Source organism: Pangasianodon hypophthalmus, chromosome 1 (genome assembly GCF_027358585.1).
Source record: "Pangasianodon hypophthalmus isolate fPanHyp1 chromosome 1, fPanHyp1.pri, whole genome shotgun sequence".
Classification (NCBI taxonomy): domain Eukaryota; kingdom Metazoa; phylum Chordata; class Actinopteri; order Siluriformes; family Pangasiidae; genus Pangasianodon; species Pangasianodon hypophthalmus.
Genome location: NC_069710.1, coordinates 21,020,670 through 21,046,491, shown reverse-complemented (window position 1 = coordinate 21,046,491; position 25,822 = coordinate 21,020,670). Strand labels below are relative to the sequence as shown.

General features: G+C 40.1%; 1 protein-coding gene across 3 annotated transcripts in view; it reads left to right on the top strand.

Annotated features, from left to right (window-relative positions):
- Nucleotides 1-15,673, top strand: part of LOC113542317 (DENN domain-containing protein 4B) — a 32,838-nt gene extending 17,165 nt beyond the window's left edge. For 2 of the 3 annotated variants that reach the window (XM_026939745.3, XM_026939746.3), the window contains exons 2-29: nt 1,099-1,413; nt 1,741-1,993; nt 2,315-2,384; nt 2,645-2,814; nt 3,004-3,245; nt 3,568-3,634; nt 4,200-4,258; nt 4,418-4,562; nt 4,783-4,958; nt 5,171-5,271; nt 5,379-5,594; nt 5,886-6,031; nt 6,259-6,392; nt 6,488-6,602; nt 6,983-7,189; nt 8,188-8,316; nt 8,479-8,623; nt 8,710-8,850; nt 9,473-9,695; nt 9,880-10,156; nt 10,330-10,434; nt 10,764-10,939; nt 11,655-11,817; nt 11,908-12,147; nt 12,267-12,366; nt 13,492-13,657; nt 13,938-13,996; nt 14,097-15,673. In XM_026939745.3, coding sequence (XP_026795546.3) covers nt 1,118-1,413; nt 1,741-1,993; nt 2,315-2,384; nt 2,645-2,814; nt 3,004-3,245; nt 3,568-3,634; nt 4,200-4,258; nt 4,418-4,562; nt 4,783-4,958; nt 5,171-5,271; nt 5,379-5,594; nt 5,886-6,031; nt 6,259-6,392; nt 6,488-6,602; nt 6,983-7,189; nt 8,188-8,316; nt 8,479-8,623; nt 8,710-8,850; nt 9,473-9,695; nt 9,880-10,156; nt 10,330-10,434; nt 10,764-10,939; nt 11,655-11,817; nt 11,908-12,147; nt 12,267-12,366; nt 13,492-13,657; nt 13,938-13,996; nt 14,097-14,242 — 4,467 coding nt within the window. In that variant the 5' untranslated portion in view covers nt 1,099-1,117 and the 3' untranslated portion in view covers nt 14,243-15,673. The remainder of the gene's footprint in view (nt 1-1,098; nt 1,414-1,740; nt 1,994-2,314; nt 2,385-2,644; nt 2,815-3,003; nt 3,246-3,567; nt 3,635-4,199; nt 4,259-4,417; nt 4,563-4,782; nt 4,959-5,170; nt 5,272-5,378; nt 5,595-5,885; nt 6,032-6,258; nt 6,393-6,487; nt 6,603-6,982; nt 7,190-8,187; nt 8,317-8,478; nt 8,624-8,709; nt 8,851-9,472; nt 9,696-9,879; nt 10,157-10,329; nt 10,435-10,763; nt 10,940-11,654; nt 11,818-11,907; nt 12,148-12,266; nt 12,367-13,491; nt 13,658-13,937; nt 13,997-14,096) is intronic. The other variant, XM_026939747.3, reaches the window with a different exon arrangement.
- Nucleotides 15,674-25,822: the final 10,149 nt, after the last annotated feature.

The window sequence follows — 25,822 nt, the reverse complement described above, 5'->3', positions numbered from 1 at the left end:
GAGATATGATAGAGATATGTCTTATAGAGATATGATAGAGATGTGTCTTATAGAGATATGATAGAGATATGATAGAGATGTGTCTTATAGAGATATGATAGAGATATGATAGAGATGTGTCTTATAGAGATATGATAGAGATGTGATAGAGATGTGTCTTATAGAGATATGATAGAGATTTGCACGTCAGGTTTCTGATATTTTTGCTCTGTCTAAGTTCTGTCAAGTTGGAAGGTGGTTTTTGTTGAACAGCATTTTTCGAGTCTTGCCACAGATTCTCAATCAAATTGAGGTCTTGAGGTCCAGATATGCTTTGGCAGTATGTTTACATCATTGTCCTGTTGGAAGGACAAACCTCCTGCCCAGTCTCAAGTTTCTGCAGACTGGAAGAGATTGTTTGTCCTGTATTTGATCCACCCATCTTGTCCTCAACCCCAACTAGTTTCCCAGTCCCTGTTGTTGAAAAGCATCTCCACAACATGATGCTACCAGCACCATGCTTCACCATGGAAGTAGTGTTCTCAGGCTGATGAGCAGTGTTGGAAGGACAAATGCTACATCCTTCCAGGAATGGATATATTTATATTGAGATAACATGACTCTTTAATTGTACACAGGTGAACCCTGTTTAATGAATTACGTGACTTCTGATTCAACGTTCACACAGTAATTGATATGCACATTTGCCATGAATTTCCTTTTAAATAGAATGTGACATAATGGATTTAGTGGAATGTACCTTTCAGCAGTACATTACATTTGCATTACATTTCAACAGATGCAGGGTTTGTTTAACACTTATTCTCTCTATTTATGCCTGTTTTTTTTTGAGGGAGTCTGCTTATAATATATATAAATATTCCAAATCACACCAGATCTCCTGTTCTTTTTATGTTAAATTTATCTCTTGTTTCCTGTAGATGGTTCTCTGTGCTAATGTTTTGAATCAACTAGATCAAAAGTTTTTAGCATATGTCAAGCTATTTATTGCTGTTAATTAATTAATTTCCATTAAATACTCAACATAAAAATTGCATGTTTGAACAGGGATTACATCTTTTCTCACTCGCTCTCTTTCTTTCTTCCTCTCTGTCTCAGTGGTGGGTAGATAGGCGGTATGACTGAGGAGAAATGTCCTCAGTTGGTGGATTATTTTGTGGTGGCGGGGCTGGCGGGCGACTCGGCTCCGCCAGACGAGGAATGTCAGCAGAGAGGAGGCCGTGGCATGGAGCCCATCAGCGACCTGGCTGTGATCGCCCGTGGCCTTGGAGAAGAGGTGCCTGAGGGCTTCACATGCATCGAGAGGACGCTGGGGGGCCACCCAGCTGAGCTCAGCGCCGGCCTTATCAACAACCCACACATGTTCCTCTGCTACCGGCGCAGCCATGACAAACCACCCATTGTGGAGCTCGGGTAGGACATGCCCACACACCCTTCCACTATACTCTCACTCTGCTAAAGAACACAACATTCTTAACATTCATGTACCACAAACTCAACCTTCTCGATCCATCAAATAACAATATTCTCAATTTGCTCTGTAGCATTCTCAGTCCACTGTATAACAGCATTCTCTCATAATTTAGCTAACAGTCCACCAACGAGCAAATGTTTAGGCCACTCACGGTCATGTGATTGATGATTAGAGACACTGTATTCGTTGGGATTGTGGATTTGCATAATTTCTTAGAACTTCCAAACCTGAATCTATACTTCTGTAATTTTTCTCTCATGTCCCAGTGTGCTGTATGATGGGAAAGAGGCAGTGAAGCAGGGTTGGCATGTGATTGAGACAACGCCGTACAGCCGCTGTGCCAGTCTGAGCTCAGGCGGCCCTGGCACCCATAAGACGTTCCTCATGTACCGGCGCGCCCCCGACTCACAGGCCCTGAACACCCTGGGGGTGACTGATATCTCATTTCTCATGCCCAGCAAGGGAGAAGCAGCACCACACACCTTCTGCAAAGTGGACAAGAACCTGAACACTGGCATGGTACAGCTTCTCCCTGCCCAGCATTCATCTTATTTCTGATTCTGATTTTTCATAGACTGTGCTCTTTCCCTTTTTTATTGCTCACGTATTGTATTATTTTTCAGCACATCCTTTGTGTAGGTGCTTCTACAATATTTTCTTTCTTTTACATTTTTTTTCTTTTCCTCATCTCTACCATCAGGCTTTTTTTTCTGTATTTTTGTCTTCTGTGGTTTCAGCTTTCCTGTTTTTGAATATAAGTTGAATATCTGTTTTTGAATAACAATAGACACGGAGCATGTGCAGGATTGTTCTCATGTGTTTGTTTTGTACGTTATGCAGTGGGGCCCGGCGCTGTACCTGTGCTATAAGCGGGCTGTAGCGAAAGCCAACGCCCTGGTGTATGAGGCAGGTGAGTGAGACTTTTTTTTTTCTCCATCTCATGTGGTTATGGCTCTAACCAAACCACGTGCAAGTTCCTGGGTTTGAGGTCAGGTGCAGGTAGAGGGAAGTGTAATAGAAGGAAATAAGAATATATTAGAGCCCTTCTCAGGAATTGTTTTCTCAATGGACTTCTCACTTTGGTCAGTTGACCTCTTTCTGGTGGCTTTTCACAGCAGTAGTTGGTTCTCTTTAAACACTGTATTGATTGTGTCTGTGTGTGACTTTCAGGTCTGATCAGCCGCTACCCTGAGGAAGATCTTGAGTCATTTGCGTTGCCAGACTCTGTCCCTGTCTTTTGTCTGCCCATGGGTGTCACTGTAGAGAGCTGGCCACTCAATACCAAGTACCAGCTCCCTGTCTTCTCCACCTTTGTCCTCACCACCGCATCTGGAGATAAGGTCAGCTACACTACCTTTGCCTGAAGGTTCTCCCACATGTTCCCCTACATACTGCTGTCTTGATTTCAATAAAAAACTGACTGATCTTATCTACTTTGATTTTACCAAGATGATCTATTCTTCTGTGGTGTAATCTGATCTCTTCTTCTCTCAGCTGCCCTGATTTACTGTCTGTTTTCTCTCTCTTAGGTGTATGGAGCTGCTATCCAGTTTTACGAGGCATACCCACGGGAGGCTTTGACTGAAAGGCAGCGGGTGCGGCTCGGGTTGGTCAGTGTTGTGGACCGCCGACCCATCACCAACCGCATGGTGCAGGTGAAGAAGAGCGTGTGTGTGCTCTCCCACTGGCCGTTCTTCACCGTCTTCCAGAAGTTTCTCACCTTCATCTATCGTTACTCCATCTCTGGACCTCATGTGCTGCCCATTGAGAAGTGAGTGTAACAGTACATATTAAAGTTTTATCTTTTAGAAATGTATGGTAAGATTGCTAATGCACTGGCACCTGATTCTTTTGTACCTTACGAGTGCGTTTGCCCTGTTTATTGCCAAGACTGCTTCAATTAGATTCTAGGCTCTACAAAGAGACTTTCGTTTTTATTAGTGTGAGCATAATGTATAAAATTACAAGCCGTTTTCTGCATGTGTCATGCAGTAGTTGTATAATAAGGATACAGGAATTCTGATCAGTGTTTTCATTTTTGAGGTTTATGTCCAGCAGAGCTCTAATAGAAGCGGACAATGGTCTCTTTACAGGCATATCTCCAGTTTCATGCACAACGTGCCCTTCCCTTCACCACAGCGACCACGCATTCTGGTACAGGTGAGACTAATGCACTGCATAACTGGAGGGATTACACTAGAACTGTGACTGGTACACATACACAATTCCATAATACATTAATGTACTTACATCTTCATGCTTAAAGCTACAGATTATTGTGTTAAACATTACACACAAATAAATGACTAATAAGACCTGCGTAGTACTGTCAATGCTTTTGACACTTTTTCCTATGTTTCTGGAGTTGAGTGTGTGCATATATCACTAACTACCTCACTACCTCCACAGGAGTTTGATGGTATCACTGCTTAAAGACCGCACAGTCGAGTTACAGGGTAAAAGAGGGTTCTATGATGGCTCAGTATAATCAATAGAAGATTAGCTCAATTATTTGTGATCCCAGCAAATACAAATCCTGATGCAATCAAAATCATTTGTCTAATTGCATTCAGTTTACATGAAATGCTTGATTCTCCAATTGATGAGCAGGGAATAAATTGAAGCATGGGTGAAGACGGTATTGCATTGATGAAGCAGCGGATGTAGTTAACAGTGGCACAGTGCAGCCTTGTGTCATTTATTTATTTATTTATTTATTTAACAGCTGTCTCCATATGACAACCTCCTACTGTGCCAGCCAGTGTCCTCGCCCTTACCCCTGAGGTAAACCTGGGTCCGGTTCACCTATTTTCGAGCTTGTTTATCTTTGGTCTTTGTTCAGATTTAAGAAATGTAGATGCCAGTCTAAGTCTGTTTCATTAAGTTCTGCACTGACAACACAGTTTTGCTTTGAAATCCTGAATGTGTGCTGTCTGCCTGCAGTGGCGCCAGCTTTGTGAAACTTCTGCAGAATCTGGGGCCGGAGAACGCATGTACCCTGCTGTTGGCTGTTCTCACTGAGCACAAGCTGCTGCTACATTCCCTCCGGCCAGATGTGCTGACCTCCGTCAGTGAAGCCCTGGTGTCGGTCAGGACCTTCTCTTTATGCCCACTATCTATCACTGTGTCTGTGTGCTTGGTTTAATAATAGTGGTACAATATGTGCTGAAAAGAGACTGCTGTAATCATATATTTTGTACCAGTTTATTAATTGTTGCTATCAGTTGGTGCTATCTGCAGGTTTATTTTAGTTTGATTTTGGATTATCAGAGTAATTAATTGAATTAATCTCTCCACCCCCCTTTCAGATGACGTTTCCGTTGCGTTGGCCCTGTCCGTACATCCCACTGTGCCCGCTACGGTGTGCAGATGTGCTGTGTGCCCCAATGCCCTTCATCGTGGGTGTTCACTCCAGCTATTTTGACCTGTACGACCCTCCTTCAGATGTGGTGTGTGTGGACCTTGACACCAACACCATATTCCAGTGAGTCCTTTTGTGTGTTGTCCTGGCAACAGATGACACAACAGCCCAGTGTGCTCAATGCTGCAGATGTTTGGCTCTGAGTCTAGCCCAATGAAACAGAAAGAGCACCACTATCATTGTTGTGTCTTCTGAAAACATAAAGCAATTGTAAAACAACAGTTCATTTTTAGCACTGTGGACAACAGAGGAAAACTGAATGACAAATCTTTCAGATCAGAAGACAAGAAACCCTTGTCGTGGAAATCTTTACCCAGGAAACACGGAAAAATCCTGCTCAGCTCACTCACCCACCTGCACAAAACTCTGGAGAAAAGTAAGTATGAAAAATCTGCAGTACATAAAAATCAGTCATGCCTGTCAATATAAATTACACCAGAAAGGTTCAGTTACTTCTGAAGCTATTCATTCTTTTCTCTCTAGTCTGTACCCCTGGTCACGAAGAGGCGACCCTGGAATTCTTGCTGACAGATTATGATCTGATCTACGGGCGTCAAAAGCAGCTGGAGTTGGAGATTCAGGAGGCCTTCCTGCGCTTTATGAGCTGCCTCTTAAGAGGCTATCGTTCTTACCTCCTGCCCATCACCCAGGCTCCCTCTGACAGAACCACTGACTGCAGCTCCCTCTTCAATTTGCAGGGTGCGCTCCTGACCTACTCAAACTCGGTTAAACTCTAATAATCTGTTGATGAGTTAGTAGCTGATCTGCTGACTTAGTGTCTTGGCTAAATAGTAGTGTCATAGAATCAAGTCTGATACCCTGCTGTTGAATTAAATGTTGTGACTGATTCAGTAAATGATTGATGTCACTGATCTTCATGTAGGATAAATTCCTCACTATATAATATTGTTTCTCCTGGTTATGATGAGAGGCTCCAGAGTGGAATGAGTCTGCCACACTAATCAGAAATTTTGATTCTTCTCCTCTCAGGTTTTTTAAAATCTCGAGATCGGACACAGCAGAAGTTTTATTCCCACCTCACCAAGACTCAGATGTTCACGCAGTTTATAGAGGAGTGCTCCTTTGTCAGCGACAGACACGCATGCCTTGAATTCTTTGACGAGTGTGTTCAGAAGGTCTGTATGATACTTGTATTTTGTAATTTTTCCCTGTAAAGTACATGATTAGAGCAGTCTCACACTAGCCATGTTTCTATCCAAATTTCTAAATCTAATATTTTGTTGTGTTTTTCATGTTATAAAATTTCTTGGATGGAAATATATCTTGTATCTCAGTCTCTCACACCCACACACTCTCTGTTTCTCATTTTTCTCTCCTCTCTCACTTTCTCTTCCCTTTGTAGGTGGATGTGGAGAAGCCGGAAGAGGTGAGGCTGATAGATCTTGATGAGACTCACAGTGGAGAGCACACAGTGTTTATAATGCCACCAGAGGAGCCTCAAGAATCTGACGGCTCTGAATGCCCTGCACTCTACAGGTTAGCCCTGCACATGATCATGTTGTTCTTCACACACTGTTATAGCATACTGTAGTATTTTCTCTTATTTAACTTGTGTATTTGTGTTGATATAGCTATGAGACGTTTCCTATTCTTAATCCTGAGTTGTTTGACCGGCCTCAGGATCAGCTCCGTACCACAGCGAAGGGAAGTGCCCCCAACAGTCCCGCTCCTCGCCGTACCAAACAGGTACACCTTAGCAAATGAATCCAAAGATGTAGACCCCTGATCAAAACATGGTTTCATCATCTTCCCTCTCTGCTGGTTTATTTGCATATTAATGCTGTACAGTATTATTGACCATCTGAGAATCTTCATGAATACAGCTAGACCTTTTTGAATGTTTAAGATGACTTTAAAATGATTATATGCATCTGGTTGTGTGCTGACCCATCCTTTGACACATGAGGTTCAGTTTCATCTACACACATTATCTTTGGGCATTTCATTTTTTTAAACACACTTTTTATTTCCTTCTGAAGGGCTCTGTCTGTGTGTGCACTTTAATGTCTTTTATATAGAGTATAATAACAATATAATGGTGTAATCTATTTCTGTATGTTCTACAGGAGATCAAGCTGGCACAGAAATGTGCACAGAAGTACTCTGCAGTACCAGACATGTGGTCCAAGTGTCTGCTGGGCCACTGTTATGGTCTGTGGTTCATCTACCTGCCCACATTTGTCCGGGCTGAGAGTACCAAGGTGCGGGCACTGCACACTGCCTATGAGGTGCTCAAGCACATGGAGACACGGAAGGTGGTGCTGCCTGATGAGGTGAGCCCTCATACCAACCACTGACACAAGTGGGACAAAGCCCTTTTACATGACTCCAGAGTCAAATGAGAGTCCACAGCCTCCCTTTATCCCCTCAGTTCTTGAGATGAGCAATGTCAATGCTGTCTCCTCCCATGTCCTCTTACAAGAAAGTCTCTTCATGAACTTAATTAATTAATAGTGTCATATTTATATATTAAATATTGGCCTCTACTAGCATTCTGTATTACTTTGGAATGTATTTACAGCCAAAAAAATAAATTTCAGTGTGACATATTGTGGTTACATCAAACTGTCGGTCATGCTGGGCTTAATATTGATACGAACCCAAATCCAAGATCAGAATCGCTCATAACTGAGACACACCTCTGTTTTACTCAACTTCCAACCTGAGAAGTGCACATCTTGCAAAACTTCCGAAAAGTGCTTAAGTCTGTAGGTACATCTGAGGTCTGAACACTGCGGTATGTGCACTATTTCAGTATTAAATCCTCACTGCACACACGTAACTCAACTGTGAATATGACCCTACGTTAGACAACCACAAAATCTACTGATTTAGAGTTTACTTTGCAACAGTATAATATCAGTCTGTAAAAATGTGCTTTCAGCGTCTATTGACACCCCAGCAACTACCTCTAGGCTTCCATTATTTATGAGGTTTAAGTAACTCGTTTTTTTGTTTCTTTCGCAGTACAGGGAAATGTGTTGAAATTTTGGTTCGTGCCAGTCATGCATACACTACAGTATTTCTACATTAAACATTGATATGTATTATAAACTAGAGTTGGTTACTAGGTGGCTGATTATTTCTTTACAAATGTGCTCCTGGTCATTTCACTGTTTCATCTTGTACCAGGTGTTGAGAAGCCATTTTTTATGGCCACAATAACACAATATTTTCTGTAAGCATCCAATGATTTAACAATGGGACTATGTAGTGTGGTAAGTTGTGTTAATTTTGACAGGCCTTATGCAGCATTCTGTGTGTGTTGCAGGTGTGCTACAGGATTCTAATGCAGCTGTGTGGGCAGTATGGGCAGCCAGTGCTTGCTGTCAGGGTCTTGCTGGAGATGAAGAAAGCAGGAATCACTCCTAACACCATCACGTACGGGTACTACAATAAGGTTAGTCCTCCAAAAGGCAAGGGTACCACTGACATGCCAGTGACCTTTGATCTTTATGACTAGATTGGTGTTTAAACATGTTTGGTAAAAGAAATCAGCTACCCAAATGTACCTCTGTTTCCTCACAGTTCTTCATCTTTCTTTCCTTTCTTGTGTTTGCAGGCTGTACTGGAGAGCAAGTGGCCATCCACCAATCAGGGAGGTCGCCTTCGATGGGCCAAGCTTCGCAACGTTCTTTTGGCTGTGGCACAGTTCAGACAACCAATCAAACACAGGCAAAAGAGTGACTCTGTTAGCTCAAAACAAGGTTTGTGTGCTTTGAACAGTTTAGCTCCACTAAACGTAGGGTAGCTGTGGTCATACCTGAGCTTCTAATTATTTTTTGTATTGTAGGTAGCTCCAACTGTAATCTTCTCCCGCACTCCACTCTCACACGCCAGACCAGCTGGAGTGGTTTGAGTGAAAGTTCAAGCCATGAATCATTGACTGGTCCCATCACTAAGAGCAACAGTCTAAGCAGTATGCGACCTGACAGTAAGTGACAGGCAAATGATTATTACTTAACTTACTGCTTCCTGTTCAGTTTCACAAAAAGATACAGATTGCTACATATACAATTGTTCTATGAATTCGAGATATCCAACAGAAATGATGCAAAGCACACTGGATACACCTTGTGCTAATGCACAGGATAATAATTTATATCAATACAGAATCCATCCAATTTTATATAATTCTGTGTCTGCCACATCACCAGAACCACACTACATATAAAACTAAATTTCATGCTTCTAAATTACTGACTGTCAGAGATGTAGAAAAACATGGCTGCAAAAATAGTTTGACATTGGTATTGCTGTGTAGTGTGTATTGCTGTGGGTTGCAGTATGCCCTTAACAAATCACTAAACTGTGTAGAGTTTGCTGTGAATTTTCTGAGTAACTTCTGATGCTTTGGTGAGCATTATGTGTGTGTTATTTTAAACCAAGACACGTCAATCACTGATATGTGTAATATGCAAAAAGAGAATGAAGAACATTTTTATGTGAGCAGGATATTTATATCATAAGTAATACAGGGAGCAAGCATTTACACTGTCTATAGCTGTAGGACTAACATCTAATTAAACCAACGTGACTGCATTTTTTTCCCACAGAATCTAAGTTAGCTAGGAAAGCAATGCTACAAAACAAAAGCACTGATGACCCTGCCTCCCGCAAACCTCCCATTGGTCCTCGGGATATGGTTACACCCTCCCCAGTTCCGCCTGATGACCATGTTAGAGTGCGACGGAGTGATGTCTGCTTGTCCACCTTTTACAAGGAGTGTGCAGAGCCAGATACAGACTGCAGGTGCCAGCCGACTGAGAGAGATGGCAGGTATATGCAGATCAGGAGGAGATAAGCTTCACTATAAACTGTTAAAATATTAGTGTTTTACATTAGAATATTCATAGTTTTATAATCCGTTCAAGGAACTTTTTTCTGTGATTTGTTTTTACATTAATGAAGACCATGGTGTAGATTTATATTATTTTTTCTCATTGGTTTCTTCATCCACTAGACCTGCAGAGCAGCGGGAAACGCTTAATCGCAAGGCTGTAGATGAGAACTACAATAACGTGTTGTCCCCGAGTCGTGGACTGGCAGGTAAACTGCAGCAGCTTCTCACACCAACGCGTCACCGGAACTCATCACGCCGAGCAGCCAGTGTGGACGAACGGCGGCCTGCTACTAACGGCCCGTCACGCAAATCATCTGAACAGAGACAGTCTCGCAAATCACATGTGGCCGAGACACTGCTGAAAGCCAAAGAGCGACTCTACAATGCCACCTCAGAGGTCAGAAACAACTTGACTCCATTAGTCAAATCACCAAATACAGTAGAAAAATATCAGTGTAAAATACCAAGTGTCCAAAACAGTCTTGTTTATAGGCTTCTTAAGAAGTTTTAGGGAATTTCTAACATAAGCAGGTAGAAGTACCGACTGTCATTTGTGTTTGCCTTTTCTAGAGCTCATTGTCTGTGGGCAGTGACATTGACCTGACAGACCCTCCAAATTCTGGGTTTTCACTCAGGAAGTCATGGGATTCTACACAGGAAGGGGCAGGGCTTGAGGTAATTTCACAGAGGAGAAAAACCCTAGGTTTTATGCAGAACTTCCCTCTTTTTCTCCCTTTCTTTTCTACTTGGTTTCCTTGTGAAACATCTGACTCATATCCTGAACTGGCATAACCACAACTGTGACCAGTTAAGTAACTGTCACTATGTTGTCATGGTTCATACAAAAACACTTTACCGTTAAAAGTCCATTATTTGAATTGAAGAAAATGTTCAAGTTCTAATACAATTCTAAACAATAAAATTGATTAAGAATCACTGCTGTGCTTGATGGTGTTATGGTGGTTTGTGAAAATAGGGGAGATAAAGCTGTTCATTTTGCCCAGGTGTCGATGTCAAGCTGTACTCTTTGCCGGAGCTGTAACTCATTGGTGTATGATGAGGAGATCATGGCAGGCTGGACATCTGATGACTCCAATCTTAACTCTAGCTGCCCGTTTTGCTCAGCAACCTTCGTACCACTGCTTAATGCAGAGATCTGTGACCTTGGGCCTGTCAGCAGGTAACACATCCTGAGCATACCAGCTCTGTTTTGGAAATTATGTTGCTTCTGACTTCAAACTGTGATGACTGTATCCATAGAGACTGAAACATCAGAGATAAACCAGCAGACAAGCAGTCAGTTATTATGAAAACATAACCATAACTGTAACCAGTTAAGTAACTATCACCATGTTGTCATGGTTCATACAAAAACACTTTACCATTAAAAGACCATTATTTGAATTGAAGAAAATGTTCAAGTTCTAATACAATTCTAAACAATAAAAATGAAGAATCACTGTTGTGCTTGATAGTGTTATGGTGGTTGTCAGACTGAACGAATTTTGCTTCATAGCTTTGCTTTGGTCATTAAGTGAATTTTGACTTTTTTTTTTATTCATTTCATTTTGACTCTATCTCAATTGTATTGAGCAGCTTCATGAGTACATGTTTTCTCCAAATCAGTTAGCCTCCTGTATGTGAATCATGGGAATGCTTGATAATTAGAACATTCTCCACTACTAGCAGTATAGTTAGAAAACATTAAATGCTGATTTAATAACATTTAAAACCATTTCACAACAGTTGGTTGCGATTAACATAAAGCTGAAGGACAGATTGAAATAGAATAAGGATATATGCAGATTTACAGTTTCGCTGTTTCACTGATATATTGAAGTTTCTCTGATCTTTTTTCTGTGTATGTATGTGGCCATATTCATTTCACGTGAAAGCAGTCAGTATCGCAGTAACTGGAACATGGAGGATGAAGTGGAGAGTGCAGTGAGGCCCCCTAGTGGTCATGATGGCATTCAGCAACATCTGTATAATGGTGTGACTGAGCATGACTCCAGTTCAGAGACCAGCACATACTCTGAAAACAGCAGTAACACTCTAGTAAGACTGCTTTATCAGCTCTTCAACTTTTCTGTTTCAGCAAATGTATTGCATTTGATTGACACTGTGTAATTGCTTGTGTGTGTTTAGAGCTCATCTTTGGGTGGCACCCCTCAGGTGACAGTGGCGTACCTGAGCCCTCTAGTCTTGCGGAAGGAACTGGAAAGTCTTTTGGAGAACGAGGGAGAGAGTGTTCTCTCTCAGGTCCAGTTACTGGACAGCCACTCCATCCTCTTCTGGAATCTAGTGTGGTACTTCACTCGCCTTGGCCTCCCCAGCAATCTGCTGCAACTGGTGCGGGCCTCTCCGCTAGCTTCACAGATTTCACAGGTATCAGGGACACACACATACATACACGCACTTCTACACTGGCTATTACACAGATTTTAGGTAACTGGAAAATTCATGAAGCAGATATGATAGTGTAACATAGATGTGATGTGTTCCAGAGCCCCGAGAGTACTTCAGTAAGGGTGAGGTTACTGTGGGACACGTTGACGCCTGATACGGATTACTGGCCTCCTCTCTATGTGCTCTGGAGAATACACAGTAAGAAGAGTTGCATTCACACAGACACAGTGCATAATGAACTTCAACAATTTCATTTTCCGACAGATCTGCGTGTCTTTTAAGCTTCAAGTAGAGGCTGTAAACCATAATATTTTAAAAAATCTAAATTCACAATTGTTTATCACTAAATCAACTAGTGTTGGGGCCCTATGTTTGTGATCATAACAAACGCAAAAATAAAGCATACAGTTACAGTGTTGGTAGAAGTAGGTGTGACAAATATTTTTGTGACTTTTATTGGTTACCTGCCAAAGATTAGCTTAAGTGTAGTTAGTAGGAGGTATGGTTATGTGTGCTGATATATCCATAAATAACCTGCTTACATTTCCTGTAATGACTGAGTCTCTCCCAACAGCTCATTTGTACACATTTTGGTAATGATATACGATTTGATTTCACTTATAGTTTTGATGTCTGTATTTTAGTGATAGAAAATACTGGCTGACTGACACAACTGCATTCTTTCCTGCATGTAAGATCATGCCTTTTGTGTGCATTCACTCACTCTAGGACATAGCATTTGTATTGGCCAAGATCCAGTTGATATCTTTTTGTGACAACTGAACAGGAAGCAATTCAGTATGTTATATTTATGCAAAGTATTTGGGCAAAGAAGCTTATTTTTATTGATGCGTGCTATCATAAATAGTATACAGGCACAATACTGGGTTCTACAAAATGGGACAGGATTTATAAGTCTTTGCTTAAAGTCAGGAAAATGGCATTTTGCCATTGTGTCTGTGCTAAGGGGGTGTTTAGCAGACAGCAACGTGAACAGAATTTTGAGCCAAAGCACCAGCAGATTACAATGTTACAGCCGTTGTTGCACCACACCACTCACATCAATGCAGGAGTGTTCATTTCTGGTGACAAAAATAACAAATGGCCAAAAACAGGGCAAAATTACTTAAACAATAAGCTTAAACAAACTAACAAAATGCTCACGTTATCTTTCCACGTTCATGGGTCTAAAATAGAGCCCTAAGCCTTACTCGCTACATAAGGTCTCTTTGAGAATCATTAGATGTACAAAATGAAAGATCGACTCTCTCAGTAATGTAGTGATAATCTACGGCTGTTTTGCAACCTCCTTTTTTCTGTCAGGTGGCGTGCCGATGCGTAACTTTGCGTGGCGCAGACACAACCACCCCTTCACGCTGAGCTTTTTGGAGGAAATCCTGCGCTGTGTCGGTATGAATGAGGTACACAAGGCCATCACGTTCTTCCTGGAAACCATCGCCAAGCAACCAGGCACTCCCCGGATACAGAGGTGATGAATACAGTTTGATGTGAGCGGATATGGGGATCGTAGTATGCTGTATGATAAACAGCTAGAAAATGAACCCATATATAAGTGCACTGATATCAGTCATCAAAGAAAATTGCTGATCAACACACTATGCTGTACAATAACAATAGGCCAGATAAAATATTTATATTTTATTGAGAAGAATGAGATAGTTAGAAACTTTAGATATAGCCTTTAAAGTTGCCTGTAACAAATTCAGACATATAACACACACTCACTAACTTGCCTTTCCTATTCATAGGAGTTTGTACAGGGAATTTCTGTTCCTTACTTTGGCTGCTATGGGCAAAGACCATGTTGGTAAGTAGACTAACATAAAAAATGAGCACAGTTCTGGCCACCAAGTCACTTAAAATAATATCTGCTTCTGACATATTGATTATATCTCCCTGCACTCCAGCTGCTTTTGACAAGAGGTACAAGGCGGCCTATGCCAAGCTGAGTAGTTCCGTGGGCCGAGAGGAGCTGAGGAGGAAGAGAGCTCAGCCACCCAGCCCCAAAGCTGTGGATTGCAGGCGCTGTTTCCTAGTGCCCCTGGACTGCTGAGGGTCGACACACACTCTCGCTCCACAGCTGGGACACTCCTCTCTCTCAGTGGCTGCCTCCTGCAGTTATCCCTCCAAAGTCAGTCCTAACTGGGCCTTTATTTCATCAAGTCTCACACGTCTCCATATAACCATCCGTGGACTGTTGTTCTGAAGCCCTTCTTCTCCTGTCGCTCTGCAGCTTTAGGCACGTGGTACTTACAGTAGAACTCATGGGGCGAGATAACTATTCTCTTTGGCCAAGAATGGGTTATCCTGTTCATTTTTTATTTTGTTTTCAGTTGCCGCAGTTAATTTTAATGGGGCTTGTCTGACCAGATGTTTCTATTTGTCGTACAGCAGAAATTTAGACATTCACCGCTGGGCTGAGTCCTCTCTTTGCCAAGTAACTAAACCAGACACTGCAGTCATGCTTCAGTGGCATTCTGATCTATGCATTGAGCAGATCATCATTATACCAGCATCACAATATGTACCCTTTTTTTTTTTTTTTTAAACAGACAAGGCCTCGTCATCCCATTACTCCTTAAGAGTTCTGTAATCCTGCCTTTGTGATGTGTGTGTGTGTGTGTGTGTGTGTGTGTGTGTGTGATTATAGCTTACCAGACAGCCTCCATTTAAAAATCCTTTAAGTTCCGTTTTCTTAAAGCCTCTCTCTATGATAGGTCTTATTGACTTCTGCTACTTGTGCTTAGCTGAACCTCTGGTGATTAGGCTGTGAGAGAGGAACACTCAGTGCATGAGATCCACCACAACACTGGGATGAAACTTCACACTGACGGCCACTGAAGAGGAGGAAGGACTCCAAATGGGGGCTACAGTGTGGTACGGACTGAATCTGGGATGTTTGAGGGCATTCAGCTCTTCTGAAAACAGGAGAAGAGAGGTGATGGGTCTAACAGGCAACCCAAAAAAATGCACTGAAGACTGAATGCCTGGGTACAATGCAATGGAGTGCAGTATATGAGGAACCCTGCTAAAGACTTGTAACCAAAAGACTATCTAATTGGAATTTACCTCCTTTTTTGTTTTGTTTTGTTATTTTGTTTTACTTGTTTGCAGTCTGATTTTATTGTTTTAAACATATGGAATGTTCATATGAGCCTTGCTGATGTGTGTGTTCAGCTTTCAGTCATCCAGATGTTTATTGAGCAAAAAAAAAAGCATTAGATTTTCCATTTTCCCATGTTTAAACCCAACCCTAGCTCTCCTATAAACCCTAACCCATGAGACGCTGTACAACACGGAAAAACACATCTATAAACAACACAGTTATCCAGCCTGAAACACACTGAGTTGTCTCCACCTCCTGGACTTTTGGTTTGGCTCCGCCCAGGCAGAAGGAACTGGATCTGCTCTGACTCCACCTCATGGACTTCTGGTTCTGCAACGAGGGGTACTTGAAGAAAAAGGGAAAATGGTAAATGTCATGTATAGCTGGTGGGAACGTGGTTTAGCAGTGGGATGGTGGTGTATGGGGGACGTGCTACAGGTGTGACATGCCAATAATTACACCTGTAATTCATCCACAAAACCCCACCCCCCTGTCTACAGACTCCTGCTAAACCACACCCCTAATTGCTACAGTACGCTTAATGCTTTACCTTTGCTGGAGCAATGGACAGGTGTGTGTGTGTGTGTGTTTGTGTGTGTGTGTGTGCGTGTGTGTGTGCTACTTCAGCCCTTTCTGCCTTTTGCAAAATGTTTTTGGTTGTACTAATGCTCCGAGAGGCACATACACACCTAGCTCAGCCCCCTAGCACTGTGTAGGACTGTGTCAATACTACAGTCAGAAACATGCCTCACTAAGCTGCATACTTACACAACCGCCAAGTAATGGAGTCACACACATTGATGTTAAATCCATGCCGCACAGTGAGACTGAACTACAGCTCATTTAGTATCAGCAGGACTTTTGCAATGCTAAACTGATTCTATGATCACTCCTAACAGTGAAAGTGAGTTTGAATGCGAATGAATCCTCCCTGATGGCCTTATAATAGCTTCTTTCACTCTGGGAGTAGGTTTTGGAGGGGTGTCATGGTGTCAGTGCTTCTCTCTGCATATAAAAGTTCATCTCCAATGCTGATCTGAGAGCCGTTGATTGATTTAATGTTTCAAATGAACGTGTGCTTAGTTACCTGGCAATAGATGAGTGCCAAGGCTGTCCGAATTCTCATCCATCACTGTGGCTTCTGATCATTTAGCAATATTGTTAATAGGAACGTCCTTAGATAAGCTGTTTTGCCAATCTATATTACAAAGTTCAGCCTTATAATGTGACAATGGCCTTCACAATGTCCTTTACCTCCTCTCTCTCTCTCTAACGCTTATGTTTTGTGTCTGTTCTCTTTGTTTCTGTAAGCCGCCTGTGGCATCATTTATCAGTCCTAACACTTTTATGTGTCATGTATGTTTAAAGTGGTGAAGCGCATATATGTTTCTGTGTGGGGCAAGTCACCTTATAATGAAGAGCGATAGAGTTTGTGAATGAGTCATTACATGTTCCTCTGAATATTTGAAAAATAGGGATGGACAGCTGTGATTAATAGAACAATAATCATTTCAGTATAGAAGGGTCATGATGGTAGCAATATATTGTGTAATGTTTAGTCTTAGGACAGAAATGAGCACTGACATTACTGTTAGTAATTAGCTACAGGTTAAAAAAAAAAACGAGTGAACGAGTCAGAAATATGTTCCTGTTCAGGAATGAAGTCCTCTTTCTTGCCCATTTGTTGTGCTGTGTTGTATAATGCCGTGATGACCAGCAGGGGACAGCATGCCAAAGGGAGTTTTGCTAAAAAGGTCTGCAATGATTTCACTGTATTTTAATGCATCTGACTGCAACATGAGGAAATCCGAGTTAGAACAGTTTTTATTTTTTAAAATTAAATGGAAAAACAAATGATTGCAGAGCTATATTTAAGATGTATTGTGGTTGCTGTAGTAATTTATATAGATGTGAGTTCTGTTGTGAATTTTTTTTAATGTTAAAAAAAAAACAAAAAAAAACTCATGGTTGTGTTTTGTTTGATTGTGGAAATGGTGGATTGGCTTGGACATGGTGTAACAGACCTGACAACATTAAAGTCCCTCATACATTACTGTACTCATCTTTAGCACTAATTAGATTTAACTTTGCAGCCACCAGATTTATAAAGAGGATGTATATAGCAATATAAGGAAAAATTCACCGGCAGTAAACAGGGACTGAGCCATAAATGAAATGACTATGAAACATGAACTGGATTCACAACCAGAAGAGCACAGCAAAATTAAGCTTATCTTAATATTTAGAGGAAAAATAATTTTCAAGAGACCATCTGAGTTTTGTATTTTTTTCCCTCTCTTTAAACTATTGTTTACGTCCTCTGGATTACAACATCCTCTTCTAAACAATTAAAATATTTCAACTAAAATGCATATATGGTAAAAATGTAATATTCCTTTTTGATTTCCTCTAATACCCAGTATTTTATTCTATTCCTTCCAAAACCAAATTTGAAGATTTTTGTGTTCCTGGACAACCAGTGAAGACTGTGATTGTGGGCGGTATAAATGACAGCATTGTTGGAAGCCCGCCAATGTATCCATGTGTAGTTATTGCACAAAGTGACATGGAGTGTTACCAGGTCGAGTTTAATAACCACTCCGTGGTGGCATGGCTAATTTATGTCTCTCTGTTGGACAACTTTCATTATGAACAGACAGTGGTGAATTGTCCTCAAACTCACACACAACTGTAACATTGCTATTTAGTATATCTTTGATTACATTTTCCGAGTCCCTAAGTAGACAACTTGGCTTTGATTTCATCAGTCATATACATACATTTACAACATAAAATTATTCAGTACATTTAAAACTGAGACAATCCAAATTAAGCTCTAAGAAATTATATGAAATTGAAATACATTGACACATACTATACTGCACATATTTCCTTCATTTATTTAAGTAAAATTTAGGAAAACATCAGATGGGGAAGTAATGATGTGCTGGTCCACTGAGCAGGAAAAAAGCCAAGTAAAAAAGGGGAAGAAAAGAAGTCATCAATGACAGAGCACAGAGATGGATTTGGTGAGCACAGAGATGGATTTAATATGCTGTAAGGTTGTGTGGCAGCCAATGGCAGATACACTCACCAACCACTTTATTAGGAACACTATATTAATACGTGGTAGGGCCTCGCTTTGTTTTCAAAGCAACTTCAATTCTTCATGGCGTGGATTCCACAACATGTTGGAAACACACTGCTTTGAGTTTCTCGTCCATGCTGACATGATTGTATCACATAATTACTGCTACAAAGAAATGGAAACCAATATTGTCTTCTGCTGAGGCCAACTGACTTCCCCAAGGTTTGATGTGTTGTGCCTTCTGAGATGCTTTTCTGCTCATCACAGTTGTAAAGAGTGATTATTTGAGTTACTGTAGCCTTCCCATCAGTTCTACCCCATCTGACCATTCTCCTCTGACCTCTATCATCAACAAGGCATTTCTGCTCACTCACTGGATTTTATGCCATTCTATGTAAATGCTATGGACTTTTGGGTGTGAAAATGCCAGCCCATCTGGCACCAAAAACCATGCCACTGTCACAGTCACCGAGATGACATTTTTCCACATTCGGATGTCTGAACATTAACTGGAGCTCTGGACCTGATTTTATACATTGCACTGCTGCCACAAGACTGGCTGATTAGATAATTGCATGAATGAGCAGGTTTTTCTATTAAAATGGAAACTTCCTTGAATTTGAAAGTTAATTTCAGATAGGCATTGATTGCTTAATGACATGAATTTTTCTGATAGGAATGTTCTGCAACGAGGAGTACAAGGAGAGAAAAAAAAAAAATACAAATTTCACTTATATAATCAAATCTGTTCTAGTTGACCAGGGGTGCTGAAGCTCTTTCACACGAGTGTATTTTCTTCAAATAATAAAAGACCTATGATCCTACCACTGTTAATAATCTTTTCTTAATGACAAACAACCAACACAGTTTCAGTTAGTACTAGTAGTCAAGTATTAGGACAAAATGTACCATCATGTTTGTTTACAGTGTGTTACAATATAAATGTTACTTATATATACAATAAATGAAACATTTTATAGTAATAACATAATCATAATTTGCAATAACAGTTACAATTTAATTAAAATTGTAATTGATTTAACATTATTTATACTTATTGAGAGTTTATATTTAACCCATGCACTCAAATCAAGTGACCAGTCAATTCTGGCTTGAAACACAGCAATAACTGTAAACAATTATAACAACTTTGGTAGGACCTCCTAGCTAAATTCTCAGACTCCACTCTGAGAACCTTGGCTCTACATGTTATTATCACTACCGCTATTATTAAATAGTAACACTCCTTTTAGTTAGTGAAGAAGTGTGTCCAAAATACTGTCCAAAACATATATACTGGAAAGTGCTAGTATATTCAGTGTATTCAGATTTCTGAATTGTACTATAAGCAGGAATGTTCCACAGATTTCCAAGCCTTGTGCAAATGCAGTCTCTGGGCCCCTTTCCATCTTTTGAAAATGCTTTTTATTTAAGCCCTTTAAGGCCCCCCTCCACCTAGAGGTAGTCATTTCCACTACTCCCAACAGTGACACCCCTAACTGCAAACACTGGCCAAAAGTTTGCACGTTCAGTAGCAGCTGTACAGAAATCAGAATGTTAAAAAGATACACAGAAATGTCTCATTCACTGTTCCACTTTAGAGCCTACAGGTTTCATCCTCCTGTCCCCCTGCCTGGACTATTCACACAGACACAATAGAGCTAACAGTTTGTGTGAGTAGGCGTGTGTGGACTGTCAGATGTGTGCGTGGCAGAGCGGTGAGCAAAGCAGTTATGTATGTATGTGTGTGTAACTGAGCTGTAAGCAGTAATTAAGGTGGGTGTAAACTTCCATCAGGAGCAGATTAAGTCCCTGTGATCATCACCATGTGAATCCAGTAGGGCTTTCTATGACTAATAGGATAAAGCTGGGCTGCCTGGCTGACTATGAGCAGTTCACAGCAGGTAGTACAGCACTACTACTGCCCCCACAGTTTAACCATAGAGAACCAGTAGACCGTCCCATCACACACAGCATGCTGAACACTCAACAGAATGGCTGCTTCACAATAAGAATTACTATATTCTTATTGTTTCATAATAAATCTGCTGAAAAGATATGCAAGTGCCCTAAACATAAAAACAGTATTGAATTATGTATATATAACTATATTATTTAGGTAATCATTTCTCCTAAATCTTTGAGACTGAGGGGAAGCCTTTATTTACTATAGTGCTGAATTACAGCAAAAATCAAGAGCAAAATATAAACATGAGGTGGAAACAAGGAAGATTTAAATATTACAAGTATTTTAAGCTAAACTTACATAGTTAACAGTGAAGTATTTAAAACTAGTGTAATAAGAGATTAAGGTTTTAAGTTTATTACATGCGGTTATTATGCCATCATTCCCCATCAGAAGGACCATGAGGAGCATTAACTGCATTGATCAGGAATTACAGGCTCTGGCTTTCCAATAGAACAGAAAGGTGATATATGTAGGCAGTTTATGAAAAATGCCTTAATAAACAAACCATACCAATCAAGATACCTGTTCACACTGACACAAGGCTATCCCATTTATCTATATAAAACACGAGTAGCTTATTGATCATCAGATATGTATTTAGAAGCTAAATAATGCAGCAGGTAACTTTTCAGTTTCACAGCTCCAGGGTGCCCAGTACAAACCATCTGGAGTTTTCGTGCAAGTTCACCCCATGTCTGCATGGGTTTCCTCTGGGTAGTCCGGTTTCCTCCCACCTCCCAAAAACCTGCCAGTAGCTATACTAAATTGCCCCTATGTGTTAATGCATGTGAGCATGGTGTCCTGCGATAGACTGCCGTCTCATTCCGCGTGTGTTTGCATCTACCCTTGTGTCCTCTGGATTCACTGCAACCCTGACAAAGATAAAGTGATTGCTGAAAATGAATGAATGAACAAATGGTTTAGGTACAGCAAAAGAAGTATGTAAATTACTGTGCATTTCCATAGTTAAGCAACTGTGAGTCTATAAACCTGGTTACTGGAAATCAAGCTTAATTTCTGTATTAAAATCCAAGTTTCACTCTTGAATTTGAACTATATTTCTCATGTAGAATTTAAAGTTAATTAAACAATCATGCCAAATGGAAAGATATTTGTAATATGAAGCACTAATGTACAAACATGGATTGTAGTCAGATTTTCAGGCATTTGATAACATTTTATTGTGTTAATATTTAGCACCAGTTTGATAGTTTTGGCTTCTTTTTGAACATTATCTGAAAAACAACTTAAAGTCTCGCCACCATTTAGCCAACGGTTTGATGCAAGCAATACTGTAAAAAGTTATCAGGAAACAAATTAATATAACATCCACATAACTCATGAGCTAACTCATTCCACATTATAAATGTATAATTCTTTACAATTTGTTAGTAATGTTGTTTTTCCAGATTAGGTTACAAAAAAAATAAATGTATGTGGAGCATCTTTCAGTGGAATTGGAATGAAATATTTAAATGAAGTTTTCTCCCTTTTCCATTTTTGAGATAACTAGACTATAAAGATGCTAGAGCCTTACTTGGGATTGACCATGTGAGGGTTATTTACGGGTGTGTCTCATGGTGAGCCTGACTAAGAGAAACATGTTTTCAGACCTGGAAAACTTCTCCTCTTTTGACTTTTTTGTAGTTAGTGATGTTTAAATTGAACTGTGTTTCCACTGGGAGATTCAGATGGAGATATTTTCACAGACCTTTGGGTAAATGATGCTGTATTTGCTGAAACAGGTGGATTCTTTCATACTTCCATAGAGATAAATAGAGGTGAGGAGAATTTTGCCTCTGCTCCTCTACAGCCAAACTCTTTGCATGTTGTTATAGGCTGCTGTGTAGAGTATGGGTCGATGTTGCTCAGATCTAATCCTAATTAGATCTCTTTTGTACGTCTTTTAGGGAGAACCAAAGAACACCCAATGAAAAAACACACTGCCGGCCCCTTGTTTTGCTTTAAGGGCCTTTGTATTGTGTGTGTGTATTGGACACCCCACTGCGTATGTTAATGCCTGTTAATTGGCTTTGCTGTCATGCTGTGCAGCACACAGTGCTCCAACAACACAGGCTTTGAGGTGGTTTTCTCAGCTTACTTCTCAACCAGGAGAGCCAATTTGGCTTTAGTAATCCAAGGCCTTGCCTAGTGCTTGGCAAGTATATTGCTGAGTGCATTATCTTTTATTTTACAAAAGACCTGAAATTATTTTTAGATATTTATTTGGCAGAATGAGAGCATTGATTTACATTTATGATTATTTATTTGAAAATGTAAAGATTTTTATTTTCTGACTGTGCATCTAATTGTCTACTTTATGGTACAAAGTAAGACCAACCACAGGAAACAGGATGCTGGTTACCTAAAACACAGTGTATATGGATCACTTCTATGTGTAATCTGTTCATACCACAGATGCTGGATGTTGCTGCAGTAGATAAGGAGGAATCTCCTGGTTTACCAGGAGTTTTTTTACCTGGTTTACCTGGTTTAAGTTACAAAGTTCAGTGTGATATGGAAACATGGCTAATATGGGCAGCTGTTTGAGAAGAAAGGTAGGAAAGTGTCTAGGGCACAGTCCAAGTCAAAGGTTTAGACACACTAGATTAAATATATTTTTTCATTGCCTCTCAAAACAATTTGATAAAGGGTTATGGTAAGAATTTTTTTTTCTGAGTGGGCGTGTCTCTATTTAAATAAGCAGTGAGATGCACACGCATGGTGGCTATGAACAATTTGATGAATCCCAATATTATTGTGCATATAAAAATGTCTAAATCTTATGTTTAAGAAAATAAAACCTTTCCTATGTAATGTTGTTAAATAAATGCCTGGGTCTGTAGGTAAACGTGAAGCAAGTAAAACAAAGCCCAGTAAGCTTAATGGGGATTTAAATGCACTATAGCCTTCACATATTCCCAGTTCTTGTTATTGATTATTGATTAGGATTAAGAGAAATGGCTATTGCATTCCTGCAAGCAATTGTATCCATTCTTCCATGGCCACTTTAATAGCAAAGAGATACCAAATGCTCATATCATAATTTCTCATTGCGAGAAATTATATGATAATTTTTCTCAATGAGACTTTATTTAAGTGACTAGTACAGCACCAGTGCCATTTTGAGTCATCTACTAAAATAGACAAAAAGGGCCTGAAGTACTGTGGGAGCATATAACAGACTTTATGACAATACTAGATATTTGTAGTTATATAAATTTTTAACAAATATGTTTTTCCCTATTTCCTTACAAATATGAATCGGATCCATTAACGATGCATATATCTAGCTTAGTGAACATGTTTCTTGCACTGCAGGCATTGAAAGTAATGGGTAGTGGAATTTGTAACAGAATTCAGACTTCTGTAGTTTATGCTGGGACTGGGACCACCATAATTTTTCCACACACACACACACACACACAAAAACCTGCACTTTTTTATGTGGGTGGAGTTCCCAGTAACAGATCTATAAGGTCAAATAGAAAGCATGATGGCTTTAGCTTTACTGAACAGAACAAACCGATAAAAAGACACTTTTGCTAACATTAAAGGCCCATCCTTAGTTCAGACAAATATAAGTTTTTTATACACTCCAGAAAAGACATTATACTGTATTTAGGGACCAAATCACAGCAGACCAGACCAAAAGTAGACAAATGACAATGTCTCATTGTGGTCCAATGTTTATCTATGGACACTGGGTTTCCATTATAAAATGGAGGTGGTCACCTGTTGTTTCCTCAGTGTAAAGCAGTGTACAATAAAAGAGCACAAGAACGCCACATACTTTTGTAATGAAAGTATCATTTTTGAGTATCTGTACTTTACATGGTTATTTACGCTTTTGGAAAGATGAATGACATGAATGTATTATTCTAGTTTTGTCAGAGGAATCATTAATAATTAACTTCTTGAATTTGATAGTTGAGTAAAATTTAGTGCAATAAAACAGGCTCCATTATCAAGCACATATAAATTTACCCTAAAACCAAAGGAAAGTTAGTCTGCTCTTTATACTTATAATGCAAGTTGCTATCTTACATCACATTTTGCAAAATGTGATCTCAGTGATTTTGACCATAGCATGAATGTTGGTGCCAGAAGGGCTGGTTTGAGTATTTCTATAACTGCTGATCTCCTGAGATTTTCATGCACAACAGTCTCTAGGGTTTACTCAGAATGGTGCAATAAAGAAAAAACATCCAGTGAGCGGCAGTTCTGCAGACGGAAACGCCTTGTTGTTGAGAGAGGTCAACAGAGAATGGCCAGACTGGTTCAAGCTGACAGAAAGGCTACATGAATCCATGGAGCCAACCTGCCTTGTGTCAACAGTCCAGGCTGGTGGAGGTGGTGTAATGGTGTGGGGAATGTTTTCCTGGCACACTTTGGGCCCGTTAATGCCAGTCAATCATCGTTTGAATGACACAGCCTACTTGAATATTGTTGCTGACCATGTGCATCCCTTCATGGCCACAATTTACCCATCTTCTAATGGCTACTTCCAGCATGATAATGCACCATGTCAGTCATCTAAAACTGGTTTCATGGATATGACAATGAGTTCAGTGTTCTTCAGTGGCCTTCCCAGTCACCGGATCTGAATCCAAAAACATCTTTGGGATGTGGTAGAACGGGAGATTCACATGAAAGTGCGCCTGAAACTCTGCAGGAACTGCTTGATGCAATCATGTCAGAATCTCAAAGAAATGTTTCCAATGTGTTGAGGAATCCATGCCATGAAGAATTGAGGCTGTTTTGAGAGCAAAGGGAGGCCCTACTCAGTCTTAGTCTAGTATTCCTAATAAAGTGTTGGAAGAGTGTATACAATAATATTCTGGCTATTTATTGGAGCTATAGAGCTTTTCATTAAAGATTTCCACCAACAGAATGCATTAGGTCACATTAGCTGACATCATTCATAGGCCTGTTAGATTTTGAGTTTTTGATGTTGAGATTAATAGGTACTCAATAAATGAAACTAAATTTATTAAAACTTAACAAATATAATATTTTTAATAATAGTGGGTTTTGATTTCCACTAAAAAAAATAACAGACCCTCTGGCTGTGTTCACAGACCCATCACAATTAACTTAAGTTCATGGTACACTTTCAGAAAATAAAGGTACCAAATTGTAATTTTCTTTGTTACTGGGGTGGGAACATTAATAAGGGTACATCTTTTGTACCTTTAGTATGTAGCTTTTACCTGAGAAGGTGCATGTTGTGTACATTTAGTTAGCTTTTAGAGCTTTTTATACTGAAGGTAGGCTACTAAAGAAGCCAAAGGCCACCTAAGTGAAAAGGAAAAGTAGCCGATAGTTTGGTACCTTTATTTCTGAGAGTGTAGCCTTTAACCCTAACCCGACATTAGCCTATATACAATTTATATTTTCTTTTACCTGCAGTACGTGACTTGGGTACTTCACCACAGGTAGTCACGCGACATCCTGACTACTTCTGCTA